The sequence below is a fragment of the Pelophylax lessonae genome, assembly GCF_965119305.1.
Source record: "Pelophylax lessonae genome assembly, chromosome: 1".
In the NCBI taxonomy this organism is placed as follows: Eukaryota; Metazoa; Chordata; class Amphibia; order Anura; family Ranidae; genus Pelophylax; species Pelophylax lessonae.
Genome location: NC_138768.1, coordinates 348,010,138 through 348,026,959, shown reverse-complemented (window position 1 = coordinate 348,026,959; position 16,822 = coordinate 348,010,138). Strand labels below are relative to the sequence as shown.

General features: G+C 44.0%; 1 protein-coding gene across 3 annotated transcripts in view; it reads right to left on the bottom strand.

The window, feature by feature from the left end:
• FBP1 (fructose-bisphosphatase 1) overlaps nt 1-16,822 on the bottom strand; it is a 135,752-nt gene that overhangs the window by 54,643 nt on the left and 64,287 nt on the right. Inside the window, exon 1 of one of the 3 annotated variants that reach the window (XM_082258280.1) lies at nt 14,533-14,791. The exons of the other annotated variants lie outside the window; for them this stretch is intronic. Within the exon in view, the coding sequence (XP_082114406.1) occupies nt 14,533-14,702 (170 nt within the window). The 5' untranslated portion in view covers nt 14,703-14,791. Of the gene's footprint in view, nt 1-14,532; nt 14,792-16,822 lie in introns of those variants that run through there. 3 annotated transcript variants of the gene reach the window in all.

Here is a 16,822-nt window from a genome sequence, read left to right as displayed (position 1 = left end):
CATAATGGATATCCTCTGTACTGTCCCGGGTCGCACTTACCTTTTAGAAGAAATACTTACCTTGAATATTTCTTCTCCAGCGCTGCCATCTCGGATGTGGGCAGCTGAAGCCAGCGCGTCCTCTTCTGCGTCCCCTTCGTGTCCTCTTCTCCCAGAATGCGCCTGCACCGGCCCCGCTCGTTACTTCCGGTGCGGGCGCGTCATCCCTCCACAGCTTCTGGGCATGCCCAGAAGCCGTTTAGCAGGGAATGACGCGCCCGCACCAGAACTGAGGAGCGGGGCCGGTGCAGTCGCATTGATTCCTGGGAGCGATGACGTTCAGCTCCCAGGAATCAATGCAAGAAGGAAGTGACGGCGCGGGCCGCGGCCGCAGAGGGAGGAAGTGCAAGAAAGGTGAGTATATTTTCTTCAATAACAAGGTAAGTAAACAAAAAAGAAAAATCTTATTTATCCATTTGTTTTTCAGGTGACCTAGAGCAAGCGGATGCCCCAAAATCGATTTTGTCGATTTTGAGGCCAGAACTCTGCTTTAATGTCTACTTCACTGATAGTGACAAGGTGAAGCAGCGGCCTTGCTGCACTCAGCAATATCTAGTCGTCCCAGCTAACTATGCATAGTTTATACAAGTTGGAGTATCCCACTCATTCCCTTCGCCTATCCAAGTTCTCAATAAAACCACAAAAACCAAAACTCCTAGACTGTTTCCTGACTGAGCCAAGGCACTCTGAAAATGTGGAACTGTCATGTTGTTGCCTAAGGGTAACCCAGGGAGACCTGTAACCAGCAGCTCCCAAGGGAGTAGTGCTACAGTATTTAGTAGTTTATGTTTACTAAAATATTTGCATTTCCATGTTCTTTGTACTGTGGGAGACCAGATATAGTGAATCCTGGGTTTAGTAACACTTTAAGCTCTGTTTCATGCCTTGCAGTGTTATACAATGGCCTGGAATTTATTGCAGCAAAACACTGTGATCCACATATAATGTGCCATGGCTTTTAGAATATTGCAAGGTGTTTAAACTCTCTTTTCTTTGTTTAAATCACATGACATTTGTTTGTCTTTATACTACGCCTTAAAACCATGACCTTTCCCCTACATTACTACCAGCTGCCTTATATCCCATGTAGAGGAATTCTATCTGTGTGCAGACTGTCATTGGATCCCTAAAGAGGAATTCAATACAAAATGGAAAAAGTGTTCAGGCTAAAGAGTGATGTATTGTTTTGTGAATTTTAGTAAATCAGATAAGCTTTTCTAGGGAGGGCAGGAACTGATGTGAATGTATAATAAATATGTAAATTGACGGCGCTATATAATTACTTGTATTAATGCTAATGGTGCTCTTTTTTGTTAGCCAATTTTATTATATAGCGCTGATATATAGGTAATATTGAGACAGCTAATAGTGAGGTGGATGAGAAAACATAAAAACGCCTTGTACTGTACCAGTGTGAAGCATAGTAAACTCTTCTTAAGGCTGGGTTCACACTTATGCAAACTGGGTGTGGGTTTCCCAGCATTCAATTCGCAGGAGACTGTGACCGACTCTCAATGGAGCCAGTTCACACAGCTCCGGGACTGCTTTTGAGCGGTTTGCAGAAGAGTCCTGTGCGTCTTCTGGTCCATTTCAGGTCCGAATCCAGCCAAAAATTCGGCTTGAATCATCCCTGAAATGGAGAACAGGGACGCACCAGACTGCTGCTGTGAACCGCTCCACAGTGTGAACCCAGCCCTAAAGAAAAAGGTATCTGCATTTCATCACAAATCCCCATTAGAATGGGTATTTTCCTGATTTTAGGAAAGTAGGTGGAGCCATCCAAATAATTCCAATATGTCCATTGGCCAAATGTATATACAGAACAGCCTAACTCCCATTTACTCTTACAGTGAGCATAGCCAAGTACGTATGTACTTTGTACATATATTTTAAGTACACCAGTAGTTTTTTGTAAACTTGTAGTACAGAAGCAGAAGGGACTTTTTTTTTTTTTTACACTATAGACATTTGAATGGGAGCACCTGAAAAACGCACGTAAACACGCATTTTTCAGGTGCTATAATAAAGTCTATGGGCTCAAAAGTGCGAGTTAGGCCCTTAAGAAACTCATGTACTTAAAAAGTTGGTAAAAAGGCGCTGGTGATCTTGGATGTTTGAATAACTATATCAGACCTAGTTCTGTTTGTCTGATGTAAAAAATTGTATAGATTATTATATAAACATTAAATACAAAATCCCATAGAATGGTATAGATGCCGATGGCACATGTGTGTGCTGTGTTCTGTACACATAAAATAACCAATAAATAAAAAAATATAATATAATAAAATATCTGTAAGACCAATATCAATTTAAAGTGCAAGTGACACACAAATGTGTTGTGCGAAATTAAATAAAGTGCTTATTGGTGCAAAAAATGTATATACCATATACTGCTTGATATAAACTGTGATGTACAATAAATATATAAAATCAATAAATTATTTGAGTGCATATAAAGTGCTTAAGTACAAAAAATGGCAGTTGTGCTACACATGTTACATATTGCCCCACACACCGGAGTGGGGGTTAATATTTCTAGGGCCATTACTCGCAGTCAACTCTAAACTGATAACCTGTAAAAGCTTTTAAAGCATTGCCTATGGAAAATTTGGGGTACCAAAGTTTGTTGTTGTTTCATGAACATCCACAATTTTAAAGTGGTTGTAAACTCCCCTTCATTAATTGTTCCTCTAGGTACAGTAAATATCTCCTAAACGTGCACCATTTAGGAGATATTCACTGTATATGCAGCCGATTATGTCATCGGTGCATGCACTCTTAAGGAACAGCCACCTGTGTCGTTCCTTCAGATTCCTGTGCCGTGAACGGTGGCTCCCGCGCACATGCATGGGAATAATGTCACGCGGCTCCGGCCAGTCACACAGACCCGGAAGGAAGACGGGTGAAGATGGATGTGGCCTCCAGAGGTGACAACACATCGGCGGAGGGCTTTGTTTGCGGTTTACTTCCTCTTTAAGGCTTCACATGTTTGGTATCTACTGTATTTAGTCAACACAGTCTCATCTTTAGAATTTTACCAGTAATTGGGTAATATATCGCCTTTTTGTGCACCAAAATTGACTTTAGAGTTGTTTTTACTAAACAACTGTGCTTAATAAACTGATACATGAAAATCACGCAACATAAAAAATAGGAACTATCAACATTTTATTATCCAGGGTCTCTGCTTTCAGAAAATACTAAGTGTTTGAGTATTTTAACTAATCTTCAAGTCTTAAATTATTTTTTTTTAACCACTTGCCGCCTGTCCGCCGTCAATTGACGGCGGGACGGTGCGGCCATTGTTCTGGGAAGACTTCATATGACGTGATCGTGTGCGCGCCGCCCTGCACTGCCGGTGTTGGCGTGTCCCCGGGACACCCCCCGTCACCGGCAGGGGGGAAACAGCCAATGGGCATGGCTGTTTCCCACGTGATCGGCTGTGTTCCAATGATAATCACAATACAGGAGCCCGGAAGATGACTGCGCATGCGCGATTGGGATCGCGCAGCGCGGTCATGTCGGTGGCACTGTGTTCCGTAGGAACACAGCTAGTCACTGGCAGTAGTAAACAGTCACTGACAGTGACTGTTTACTAAGTGATCGGCTGTGAATCCATTCACAGCCGATCACAAAATGTAAACAAAGAGCAGTAACTCACTGTTACTAGCTCTTCTCCCCTCATACAGTTTCCAGTGTGAGGAGAGCAGAGCTAGAAACAGTGAGTTACTGCTCTGTGCACCTGTCACAAAGTAAAATCACACAAATAAAGGTCCCCACACAGTCCTCAGCCCCCCCCAATTGCACCTGTCACCCAACAGTCACCTCATCAGTGCCCAGAAATTGCCACCCATAAGGCTACGTTCACATTTGAGCGTAGCGATTGCAGGCAGAATCATCGCGATTCTGCCCACGATCCGTAAATCATTGCAAATTGCGGGATGCCTGTGTGTTGCCCGTGATTTGCAATAGCACCCCAAACGCTGTGTGATGCCTCGATTTCCACCTGCTGAATCGCGGTAACATCGCGCAAACAATGCATGACGCCCAAAAAAGGTACAAGAGCTTCTTTGGGGCATCATGCGCTGTTTGCGTGATGTTACCTCGATTCGGCAGGCGGAAATCGCAGCAACATCGCACAGCGTTTGGGGTGCTATTGCAAATCACGGGCAACGCACAGGCGTCCCGCGATTTGCAATGATTTCTGGATCGCGGGCAGAATCGCAGTGATTCTGCCCGCGATCACTACGCTCACATGTGAACGTAGCCTAAAGTGCACCGGTCACCAGAGACTGCCATCAGTACCGCCGTGCACCATCGCCCGTCACCTGTCACCCATCAGTGACCATCGCTCGTCACCTGTCACCCCATCAATCACCGTCACCTGTCACCCCATCAGTCATCGTCATCTGTCACCCTATCAATCATCGTCACTTGTCACCCCATCAGTGATCGTCACTTGTCACCCCATCAATAATCGTCACTTGTCACCCCGTCAGTGATTGTCATCTGTCACCCCATCAATCATCGTCACTTGTCACCTCATCAATCATCATCACCTGTCACCTCATCAATCATTGTCACCTGTCACCTCATCAGTCATCGTCACCTGTCACCCCATCAGTCATCGTCACCTGTCACCCCATCAGTCATTGTCACCTGTCACCCCATCAGTCATCGTCACCTGTCACCCCATCAGTCATCGTCACCTGTCACCCCATCAGTCATCGTCACCTGTTTGCCATATACATGCAACCACTTACCGACCGCCTAACGACTATATGCGTCGGCCATTAAAAGCTAAATACTGGGGTTATAGCAGCAGATAGCTGCCATAACCCCGGTATTTTTTGAAACGGCGGGTGATCGGCTTTCAGATAAGGGTGGTCCCAGTGGCGGATTCGCCGCGGAATTACTCTTACGGTGCAGGGGAAGAGGTGCCCCCCCCTCCTGCCGCGTCCCAGACATTTTCCCAGCTTACCGGACCCGCTGGCAGCGGGGAAAACTATCCGGTCCCGGATCCTCAGAGACAGGAAGTTGAGTGAGGGCAAGATGGCCCTCACTCGACTCTATGGTCTTGGAGGACCGGAGCTACGTCAAAAGACGTTGCCTAGCAACCGGTTTAAAGGGCCGCTTTTTTTTTTTTCCTTTTTCAACAATTTTTTTTTCTTTTTTAGTGTAGTTGTGAGGTGTGAGGTCTTTTTGACCCCAGATCTCACAATAAAGAGGACCTGTCATGCCTATTTATATTACAAGGGATGTTTACATTCCTTGTAATAGGAATAAAAATGATCAAAACATTTTTTTTTTAAACTGTGTAAAAATAAAAAAAATAATAAATAAAATAAATAGGAAAAAAAAAATTAAAGTGCCCTGTCCCCGTTAGCTCGCGCGCAGAAGCAAACGCATACGCAAGTCCCACCCACATATGTAAACGGTGTTCAAATACATGTGAGGTATCTCCGCGATCGTTAGAGCGAGAGCAATAATTTGAGCCCTAGACCGCCTCTGTAACTCTAAGCTGGTAACCTGCAGAAATTTTTAAAATGTTGCCTATGGGGATTTTTAAGTACCAATGTTTGGCGCCATTCTGTGAGCATGCGCAATTTTCTAGCATGACATGTTGGGTATCTAATTACTCGACATAACATTATCTTTCACATTATGGAAAAAATTGGGCTAAATTTACTGTTTTCTTTTTTTTTTAGTTCAAAAAAGTGAATTTTTTTCAAAAAAAATTGCATTTGGAAGACTGCTGCGCAAATATGGTGTGATAAAAAATATTGCAACGATCTCCATCTCTAGGGTCTCTGCTAAAAAAAAAAATATATAATATTTGGGGGTTCTAAGTAGTTTTCTAGCAAGAAAAATGATTTTAGCTTGTAAACACCAAGTGTCAAAAATAGGCCCAGTCTTAAAGTGGATAAATGGACAACTTTGTGAAAAGTGCTACTTGGATGTTAGGCCTCTGTATGTGGATAGGCTGTGTAAAAGTGTTACACATGTGGTATCGCCATACTCAGGAGGAATAGCAGAATGTATTTTGGGGTGCAATTTTTGCTATGTACATGCTATGTGTTAGAAATATTGCATAAATGGACAGCTTTGTGTAAAAAAAAATGCGTTTTCATTTTCTTTCCACATTTTCCAAAAACTTGTGGAAAAAAATGACATATTCAAAAGACTCATTATGCCTCAAAAATTATACGTTGGGCTGTTTGCTTTCCAAAATGGGGTCATTTTATGGGGGTTTCCATTGTCCTGGTGCTCCAGGGCCTTCAAAAGTGCGATAGGTTGTCAGGAAATTATATGTGTAATTTGTGCTCTTAGAATGCCGGACGGTGCTACTTGGATGTTAGGCCTCTGTATGTGGCCAGGCTGTGAAAAAGTCTCACACATGTGGTATCGCAATACTCAGGAGGAGTAGTAGAATGTGTTTTGGGGTGTAGTTGCAAGTATACATATGCTGTGTGAGAGAAATAACCTGTTAATACGTCAATTTGTAAAAAAAAAAAAAAGAAAATCTTCATTTTGCAAAGAGTTGTGGGAAAAAATTACAACTTCAAAAAACTCACCATGCCCCTTATTAAATACCTTGGAATGTCTACTTTCCAAAAAAGGGGTATTTGTACTTTCCTGACTTTTTAGTGTCTCAAGAAATGAGATAGGCCTTCAGTACATCAGGTGTGGTCAAGTGTGATCAATTTTCAACGATTAGCACCATAACTTGTGGACTCTATAACTTTCACAAAGACCAAATAATATACACTTATTTGGGTTATTTTTACCAAAGATAAGTAGCAGTATAAATTTTGGCTAAAATTTGTGAAGAAAAATTACTCATTTGCTAAATGTTATGACAGAAACAAAGAAAATGCGTTTTTTCACAATATTTTCAGTCTTTTTTTATTTATAGCACAAAAAATAAAAAACCCAGTAGTGATTAAATACCATCAAAAGAAAGCTATATTTGTGTGAAAAAAAAAAGACACAAATTTTTTTATGGGTACAGTGTTGCATGACTGAGTAATTGTCATTCAAAGTGTGAGAGCGCTGAAAGCTGAAAATCAGTCTGGGCAGGAAGGGGGTGAAAGTGCACTGTAGGCAAGTGGTTAAACAGTGAAAAGGTTAAGTCAGTGCAGAAGCACTAACTATTACATTTAATATTGAAATTAAAAAAGATTTTACTTCCAACTAGCAAACAATTTTCTAGCCTGTGTTTCTGAGCGCATGATATTTTCTCTTATTGGTAACATGAAAGTCGCCACATTCAGTGAATAGTCTAGAGCAGGTATATGCAAACTGTGGCCCTCACAGTTGCAGAACTACAAGTGCCATGAGTCATAGCAAGACTCTGACAGCCACAATCATGACACCCAGAGGCAGAGGCCTGATGGGAGTTTTGCTACAGCTGGAGGGCCACAGTTTGAATATCTCCGGTCTGGATGGATATGGATTGCATATTCACAAAATAACAAGCTACTGTTCTGTATTTGCTACTTGGACTTTCAATCTATGAATGAATTTATAACCCATGTTGTAGCTGCTTCATCTCAGAGGCAAGGAGTCATGATTTCTTTGTATGTAAACTGAATAAGACATGAGAGCTGAGCTCCCTCTAACAGCCAATCAGATTGATGCTGGAAATGGATATGGCTCATTCACACTACTGCTCTGAGTTAATAAGTTGCCCTAGCGAAAATGCTGCAGGAGTGATTTTCGGTCTGTTGTGGTGCATTAGACAGCTCATGGTGAATGGACTACCTTAATGCCATGCGTGTTAACGTGCAACTTGAACCACAGAGCATACCTGTATAAAATTAACTTGCCCTTTAGGGCAAAGAAACAGGTTTACTTATAGCCTGCTCATACTTAACTTCCCTGCCCATGAGAGCCAAATGGAATGGGGGAGCATGAGACTCTCTCTTTACCTCCCAGAGTCCCAGTACTGGGTGTCTGAGTGGCCATTTGCCATCCCTAAATGCTGTTGTGTGGAGATGGAAGACATAAGGCCGGTGTGATTGTGCTGTGCTCCTTTAGCTTCAGTGGAGACATCAGGGGTCTAATGGACCCTTCATGGCCCAGTAAAAAGAACCTGTCCTTACGGTAGGCTATTCCATAGGGGGCTATTGCCGCCCTATGTGATAGCAATAAAATTCAATTGTTAAAAAAAAAAAAAAAAAACAATTTATTTTTAAATCCCCACCCCCATGTACACACACATGAGAACATAAGAACATAAATTTATGCAACAGGTACATCTACATACGAAAATTATGATTGTGCGACACATTACATATCACCGCCACTATGGAATGATGAGCAATAACTCATCATTCACATAAACTGATAACCTGTAAGAGCTTTTAACCACTTGCCGTCCAGCCAGCGCCTATATACGGCGGCAGGTCGGCAGGTTCCTGCAAATCGCTGTACCTATATGGCAGTTCACGTGCGCACCTACTCGCCAGCGGGGAAGCCGATCTCCGGGGCCGGGGGCCGCGATTGTCGCCGGGTACCCACGATCGCTCCCCGTGAAGAGAGAACAGTGGTCTGCTGTTGTAAGCACAGCAGATCGTTGTTCTCTCAAGAATGAATGCAGAGCTCCTCTGTTCTATTTAGGAACACAGGTCTCTGTATTGATTTCACAAGCCCCCCCCCCCCTACAGTTATAAAACACTCCCCTAGGCTTACATTTAACCCTTTGATCGCCCTTGGGTTAACCCCTTCTCTGCCAGTGTCATTATTACAGTAACAGTGCATATTTATAGCACTTATTACTGTAGTAATATCACTGGTCCCCCCCAAAAGTGTAAAAAATGTCAGGTGTCCGATCTGTCCACCGCAATGTCGCAGTCCCGCTAAAAATTGGTGATTGCCGCCATTACTAGTAAAAAAATCTAATAAAAATGACATAAATCTTTCCCCTAGTTTGTAGACATGATAACTTGTGCGCAAACGCTTATGTGGATTTTTTTAATTAAAAATATGCAGCCTAAAATGATGAAAAAATTAGATTTTTACATTTTTTTTTGGGGGGGGGGGGGAATTTTATGTAGCAGAAAGTGAAAAATATATATATTTTTTTTCAGAATTGTCACCCTTTTTTGTTTATAACGCACAAAAAAAAAATCGTATAGGGGATCAAATACCACCAAAAGAAATCTCTATTTGTAGAAAAAAAAGGACATCAATTTTATTTGGGTACAGCGTCGCATGACCTCGCAATTGTCCGTTAAAGCAATGCAGTCGGGAATCGGAAAAAATGGCCTGGTCATTAAGGGGGAAAATCTTCCAGTCAAGAAGTGGTTAAGGAGATGCCTTTGGACAATTTTGGGTACCAAAGTTTGTCACAGTTTCACAGACGTGTGCAATTATGATGCTTGACATGTTGGGCACCTATTTACTCGTTGCCACCTTATCTTTTATATGTTGCCAAAAACTGGGTAATGTGGATGTGTTCACTAAAATGAACATTGCTGTTTTTTTTTTTTTATAAAAGGTTTGCGTTTGATAAACATATGTGCTAATTTCATGTAACATAACAAAATAGAACTACCACCATTTCATTCTCCAGTGTCTTTGCTTTTAGAAAATTTATACTGTTTGAGGATTTAACTAATCTTCTGGCTAAAAATGTGCAAAAATAAGAAAATGACTCTGGTAGAAGTGGTTAAAGAGGAACCTCTTCCCCCATACATTTTTATCTTTTCCCCTTTTACTTTGTTCACTGGGTTGTACCAGGGCCGCTGATAGGGGGGGACCACCAGCCCTCTTGTAGGGGGCCCGAGCACACAGGGGGGCCCACACAGAGAGGGGGATTAGTGATGGACAACAAATACAGAAATCTTCCTCCAGCACCTGAATCTGATCTGTCCCTCTCCCTGCTATCAGCTTTTATCTGTTGAGAAAGAGACAGTTGTCCCTCACTAATCCCCCTCCCTTGTGTGAGCCCCCATCCCAGCACTTATCTCTGCTCAGGAGTTTATTTGTAAATTGTAACTTTGTTTCTCTCTCTCTGTCTCTCTGATCACTGAGCTCCAACTGCCCAGCCTGCATATTTTTCTCATCTCATCTTCTTTTTTATTTAACATAGTTTTTTTTTTTTTTTTTTTTTAGATTTAGCAGGAATTATGCGAGTTATGTTATATTTGTGTCTGCTAATAGCAGTGGCGTAGCGTGGGGGGTGCAGGGGGGACCGGCCGCACCGGGCGCAACATTTGGGGGGGCGCATCCTGCACCAGTGTCACTCTAGCAAACTTTAAAAATTCTTCCTAGTGTGTCACTCCAGCCGATGCCATCTTCAGGCTAAACGATGCCCCGCCTTGCTTCTGGAGCCCGCCTCGCTGTCTTCTAAGTCAGATCTGCATGTGCCTCCGTCCCGCCTCCTCTAAGCTCTCACAATCCTCCCGACCCCCCCCCCCCCCCCCCGTAAGGGCTCGTCTTCACCATGTGGCATAGCGGATGGATCATGAAAACAGGTAAGTCATTTTGCTGGCTGCAGGACAAGACACAGCCTGGGGATGAGGCATAGTTAACAGTGTAGTGTAGTGGGTAGTGTAGTGTAGTGTAGTGGGTAGTGTAGTGTAGTGGGTAGTGTAGTGTAGTGGGCAGTGTAGTGTAGTGGACAGTGTAGTGTAGTGTCGTGGGTAGTGTAGTGGACAGTGTAGTGTAGTGTAGTGGACAGTGTAGTGGGTAGTGTAGTGTAGTGGACAGTGTAGTGTAGTTGGTAGTGTAGTATAGTGGGTAGTGTAGTGTAGTGGACAATGTAGTGTAGTGGGTAGTGTAGTGTAGTGGACAGTGTAGTGTAGTGGACAGTGTAGTGTAGTTTAGTGGGTAGTGAAGCGTAGTGTAGTGGACAGTGTAGTGGACAGTGTAGTGTAGTGTGTAGTGTAGTGGACAGTGTAGTGTAGTGTAGTGGGTAGTGTAGTGGGTAGTGTAGTGGACAGTGTAGTGTAGTGGACAGTGAAGTGTAGTGAGTAGTGTAGTGGACAATGTAGTGTAGTGGGTAGTGTAGTGGGCAGTGTAGTGTAGTGGGTAGTGTAGTGGACAGTGTAGTGTAGTGTAGTGGGTAGTGTAGTGGGTAGTGTAGTGGACAGTGTAGTGTAGTGGACAGTGTAGTGTAGTTTAGTGGGTAGTGAAGCGTAGTGTAGTGGACAGTGTAGTGGACAGTGTAGTGTAGTGTGTAGTGTAGTGGACAGTGTAGTGTAGTGTAGTGGGTAGTGTAGTGGGTAGTGTAGTGGACAGTGTAGTGTAGTGGACAGTGAAGTGTAGTGAGTAGTGTAGTGGACAATGTAGTGTAGTGGGTAGTGTAGTGGGCAGTGTAGTGTAGTGGGTAGTGTAGTGGACAGTGTAGTGTAGTGGGCAGTGCAGTGGTTAGTGTAGTGTAGTGGTTAGTGTAGCGCAGTGGTCAGTGTAGTGTAGTGGTCAGTGTAGTGTAGTGGGTAGTGTAGTGTAGTGGGTAGTGTAGTTAATGGTTAGTGTAGTGGACAGTGTAGTGTAGTGGGTAGTGTAGTGGACAATGTAGTGTAGTGGGTAGTATAGTGGACAGTGTAGAGTAGTGGGCAGTGTAGTGTAGTGGGCAGTGTAGTGTAGTTGGCAGTGTAGTGTAGTGGGCAGTGTAGTGTAGTGGGCAGGTAGGAATCAGGTATGTCAGTGTAAGGGTCAGGTAGGTCAGTGTAGAGGTCAGTGTAGAGGTCAGTGTAGTGGACAGGTAGGTTAGTGTAGTGGCCAGTACAGGAATCAGGTATGTTAGTGTAGTGGACAGGTAGGTCAGTATAGGAATCAGGCTGATCAGTACTATTGTAGGAAGGGACTCAGGGAGTGCTAAAAGTCTGCAGGTTAGGGGGCGCAAATTACTTGCCTTGCCCTGGGCACTGACAACCCACGCTACGCCACTGGCTAATAGTGATTTTGTTGTAATTTTAGCTAAATATATCTTTAATATTTTCTTGGGGGGGCCCTGCCAGGTAGTCCGTACGGGGCCCTGCAATTTCTAACAGCAGCCCTGGGTTGTACTCATGTGCCCAGAGAATCCAGCATTGTCCTGCTGTGATCTGCCGATCTGCTGCTGCTGCACACTGTTGCTATCTTTGTTTCTGACCGCATCGGGAGCCTGCTGTCTCTCCCTGATACAACCAGGCTCACTCTCCTCCAGCAGCAGCTGTGTTCTAGCTAATGCCACCTGGGATATGTGATGTATGTATCCCAGGAGGCTTCAGAATCAAAGGAGACATCATTCTTGTCAGAGTGAGAATGGAGGCAGATGGCAGAGAGCATAGATTTTTAAAAAGGTAATTAAAAAAAATAATCTTTAAACCGGCCCTAGAGGGTACGTGTTTTTTTTTTCATTCTACAAGGTAAGTGTATGGAGGACTCCCCTATGCCCCCCTTCCCCAAACAGGCCAAACAGGACATTGTATTTTGACAGCGGGACCTGCCGTTGTCAGAATTTACTGAGCCACTGATCAACACAAGTTTTCCAGCATGTCCCAGGGACGGCAACACACTGAATGTAATCTGTCTTGGCCTTAGCTGAACCCTCCAATTTTCCATCTGTCTATGGACAGCTTTCCTTTCTACATTAGCATAATTGCAATTCTTGTGTGTTTGGAGTAATTGTGTAGGCCATATCAACGAGTCAACTAGGCTGTAGCTGTAGGCCCAACACTTATAGGATTCTGCTGGATAATGACACAAAATTTGATTCAAAATAGAGTTCATAGAGATCTAAAGTCTAAAGGCAGAAGGTTTTTTAACTTAATGCACTCTATGCATTCAGGTAAAACACCTTCTGCAAACAGCTCCCTCCCCGAACCCCCTAAATTCTTACCTGAGAAACAGGAGAGCGCCTCTAAGTGTAATATTTAGTAGGCATAGGGCAGATTGCCAAATAAAAACTCGATCAAAATAAAAAATAATTAATAATTAATTGAAATAAAAACTCAAAACTAAGTTGAAAAGACACTTTATAAAGGAGCGCGCAGGCTCTGTGTGAGCCTCTCGCATGCTCGGAAACGCGTTGTTTCCCCCTGCTCCACGGTGACGTCATACGCCAGCCGGCGCTGCGTTCCAACCTGTGGCCCGCACAGCAAAGATCTGGAACCCATTCATCTCTTTCCAGAGACAGCACACTGGGGAAAGACTTTCCATCCCACAGCTCAGACGCCTGGGTTCCCCACCCCTGCCGCTTAAGCAGCCTCACCTGAGATGAGCTTTACCTTTTAACTGTTATATGAGTTTTTATTTGGCAATCTGCCCTATGCTTGCTAAATATTGCACTTAGAGGCACTCTCCTGTTTCTCTTTGTTTACATGGATCTTTGAGTTGGCTTCACTCCAGAGGAGAAGCTTTGCCCTAGTGGAGCACTTATTGACTACCTACAGCAGGGGTGTCAAACTCAATTTCATCATGGGCCGCATCAGCATTATGGTTGCCCTCAGAGGGCCAGTTCTATCTGTAGCCCATCACTATCAGAAGTCAAGAGCCCCTACCCTCCTTTACATCACAATGCATCCTCTTTACCATTTGCTGCTGCTGGGAAGAAGCTTGAGGCAGAGCTGCGAAGCAGCAACTGCAGGGTCTGGAGGAGGGCTGAGGTCAGCTGCCAGAGTCTGCTGAATGCTGAGACCAGTGGAGGCGGAGAGGAGGGGGTGCTGCGGCTGCACAGAGAGGTGCAGGGTCTGTAGGAGGAGTTGTCTCCTCCTCTCTGCTGCCAACTGCAGTTGGGGTGGGGGGGTTGGTCCTCTCTGCAGCTGTAGGGGGAAGCACAGGATCTGGCAGAGGAGTTCTGTCCTCTCTGCTGCTGTCTGCTGAGACAAGGTGGGGGCAGAGATGAAGGCGATGCATCAGCTGCAGGAGAGGTACAAGGGCCACATGAAATGGCCTGGAGGGCCGGATTCGGCCTGCGGGCCTTGTGTTTGACACCTGTAACCTACAGCCTATCCATCTGATCCCTTGGACTACTCACGGACTTCATTTACTTTTTTTATACAGTTAACTATTTGGTTCTACCTGTGCACCAACATTTTATGTTTAAATTCTTACCTGAGCCCAGTCTCGATCCAGTAATGTGCAGGAGAGCAGCAGCTCTCTTTGTTCTCTCTCTCCTCATTGGACAGAGAGACAGGAGCAGGAGCCATTGAGTTACAGCCAGTGAGAAGAGAGAGGGGGCACAATGGACACAAAGAGCTGGCTTGGGAGCGATCATGCACGGGTGTCCCTCATAGGAAGTGGCTTATGCACTTAGCAGGGGGGAAGTGCCAGGAGCCTGAGAAGAGGAAGACCCTTGCACAAAACAGGTAAGTATGACATATTTATTATTTTTAAAGAATAAAAATGATGCCTTTAGAATCAAACACATTTTGTGCTCTATATCTTCTACAGGATCCAAGCTAACATCAGTATACGTTTTTCAGATTATTACACAGTATGCATTGCATGTTGATCTTTCCTTTATTAAATAAGCAATAAATGAGTACATAGACTTACATGTGGGCCAATCCAGCCTTCCTCACAGCAGATGAAATGGCCTTTATCGCAGTCAGCATGGAGTTTAGCAGTTGTGTCAGCTCCCCTGTACCCTTGGCCTGTCGTCCCTTTTCCATCACATACCGGGTGAGGGTGTTCATGTCAGTCTCAAAGGGGCTTCTGTCAGACATTTTGCTTGAATAAAAGTTCCTTGTCCTACCCAAAAAACTGCAGTACACCAAAATGCTGGTTCCTCTGTGCAGCAGTTGTATGTGCTCTGAGTGCTAATAAAATGCTGCTGAGACCATGTGATCCCGAGGTCTTAAATATCAGGACAGGAATCCACAGCCTGGTCGCTGACAAGGACAGCACACATGGAGCAGGGCATCACACCCATACACATTTCTTAAAGGGAATCTATAGTCTATTAAATGGTTATAGATATACTGTACATGTAACAAGATCAGATGATGCAGATAATCTTATCAATGTTTGTAACTGTATTAGAAATCTTATTACTCTGTGTAAGATATGTATATGGGGCAGCTGGATTTGCTCATTACTTTTGCTGGCTCTGGGTTCCACTTTGCAGTGCTACACAATGGTTGTGCCTTAGCGCCCATTCCGCCCAGTGAGTGTTCGTTATGCTCTGTATATCCAGTGCCTGCTGGTGAGTGTTGTGTAGGAGCAGTGCATCACACTGTTACAAAGCATTACATTAGTTTTCTTTTTTTAACCACTTGCCTACCAGAGACTTTTACCTCCCTCCTGCCCAGGCCAATTTTCAGCTTTCAGCACTGTCACACTATGAATGACAATTGCACGGTCATGCAACACTGTACCCATATGAAGTTTTTATCATTTTTTTTCACACAAATAGAGCTTTCTTTTAGTGGTATTTACTAACCACTTGTTTTTTTATTTTTTGCTAAATAAATAAATAAGCCGAAAATTTTGAAAAAAAAAAAAAAAAAAAACGTTTTTCATAGTTTGGTATAATACTTTGCAAGCAGGTCATTTTTCTCCTTCATTGATGTGTGCTGATGAGGCTGCACTGATGGGCTTTGATGAGTTGGCACCGATGAGGCAGTACTGATGGGCACAGATAGGCTGCACTGGTGGGCACAGATGAGGCACTAATGGGGAGGCACTGATGAGGCTGCACTGATGGGCATTGATGAGGGGGCCCTAGGGGGGTACTGATGCGGAGGCACTGATAAGGCTGCACTGATGGGCACTGATAGGCAGCACTTAAGGGCACTTATAGGCAGCACTGATAGGTGACACTGATAAGGCTGCACTGATGGGCACTGATAGGCAGCACTTAAGGGCACTTATAGACAGCACTGATAGGTGACACTGATTGGGAGGCACTGATGGGCAGTGATTGGCAGCACTGATGCGTACTCATTGGCAGCACTGGTGGACACTGATTGGCAGCACTAGTGGACACTGTTTGGACTGCACTGATAATCAGGACACTGATAATTAGTGCCCTGATTATCAGTATAGATGTCCCTTTCACACAAGCCAGTTATTGGCGGTCCTCTCCTCGCCTCCCGCTGTCAGCATGAGGAAAGGAATGCAGATAACCGGCTTGTGTTTACATCATGGTCAGCTGTGATTGGACACAGCTGATCACAGAATTAATGGCTGCTGTAATTGGCCCTTTACCCTGATCTGTGGTCAGCTGTGTCCTAAGGACACAACGATCACAGAACGCGAAGCACGGCAGGCGAGATAACAGGAGGATGTCATATGATGTCCTCCCAGAACTGGCCGGCCACGCTGTACCCCTTATTCCACTATAGCATGATTGGCAAGTGGTTAAACTAGATTTATCTGATGAAAAATTACATTTTATTCCATGTTATGCACCACAACCCATTGGATTTGGATCTAGTGTGTCACAAGGAACTGTACTGGGTAAACATGTAACCTGTCCTACTTTTGTTCTATGCACACCAATGCAGTGCATTTGTGTAAACTGAAGCTACAGGACTAATGCCCCGTACACACGTGCAGATTATCTGAAGACTTTTGTCTGTAGACTTACCAAAACCATATAATATGAGGTCAAACCTAAACACTTTCAATTTGTATGCAATCCGGCAGGCCCTTGCACTACATAGAAAAGGTAAATCTGAAGACAAAAGTCTTCAGATAATCTGCACGTGTGTACGGGGCATAAGGCTCCATTCACACCTGGGCGTTTTTGAGCGTTTTTCAGCTCCAAAAACGCTAAAAAAAACATTCCAAAACACCCAACAAGTAAAAGCCCATTCATTTAAATGGCCCCTGTTCACATCTG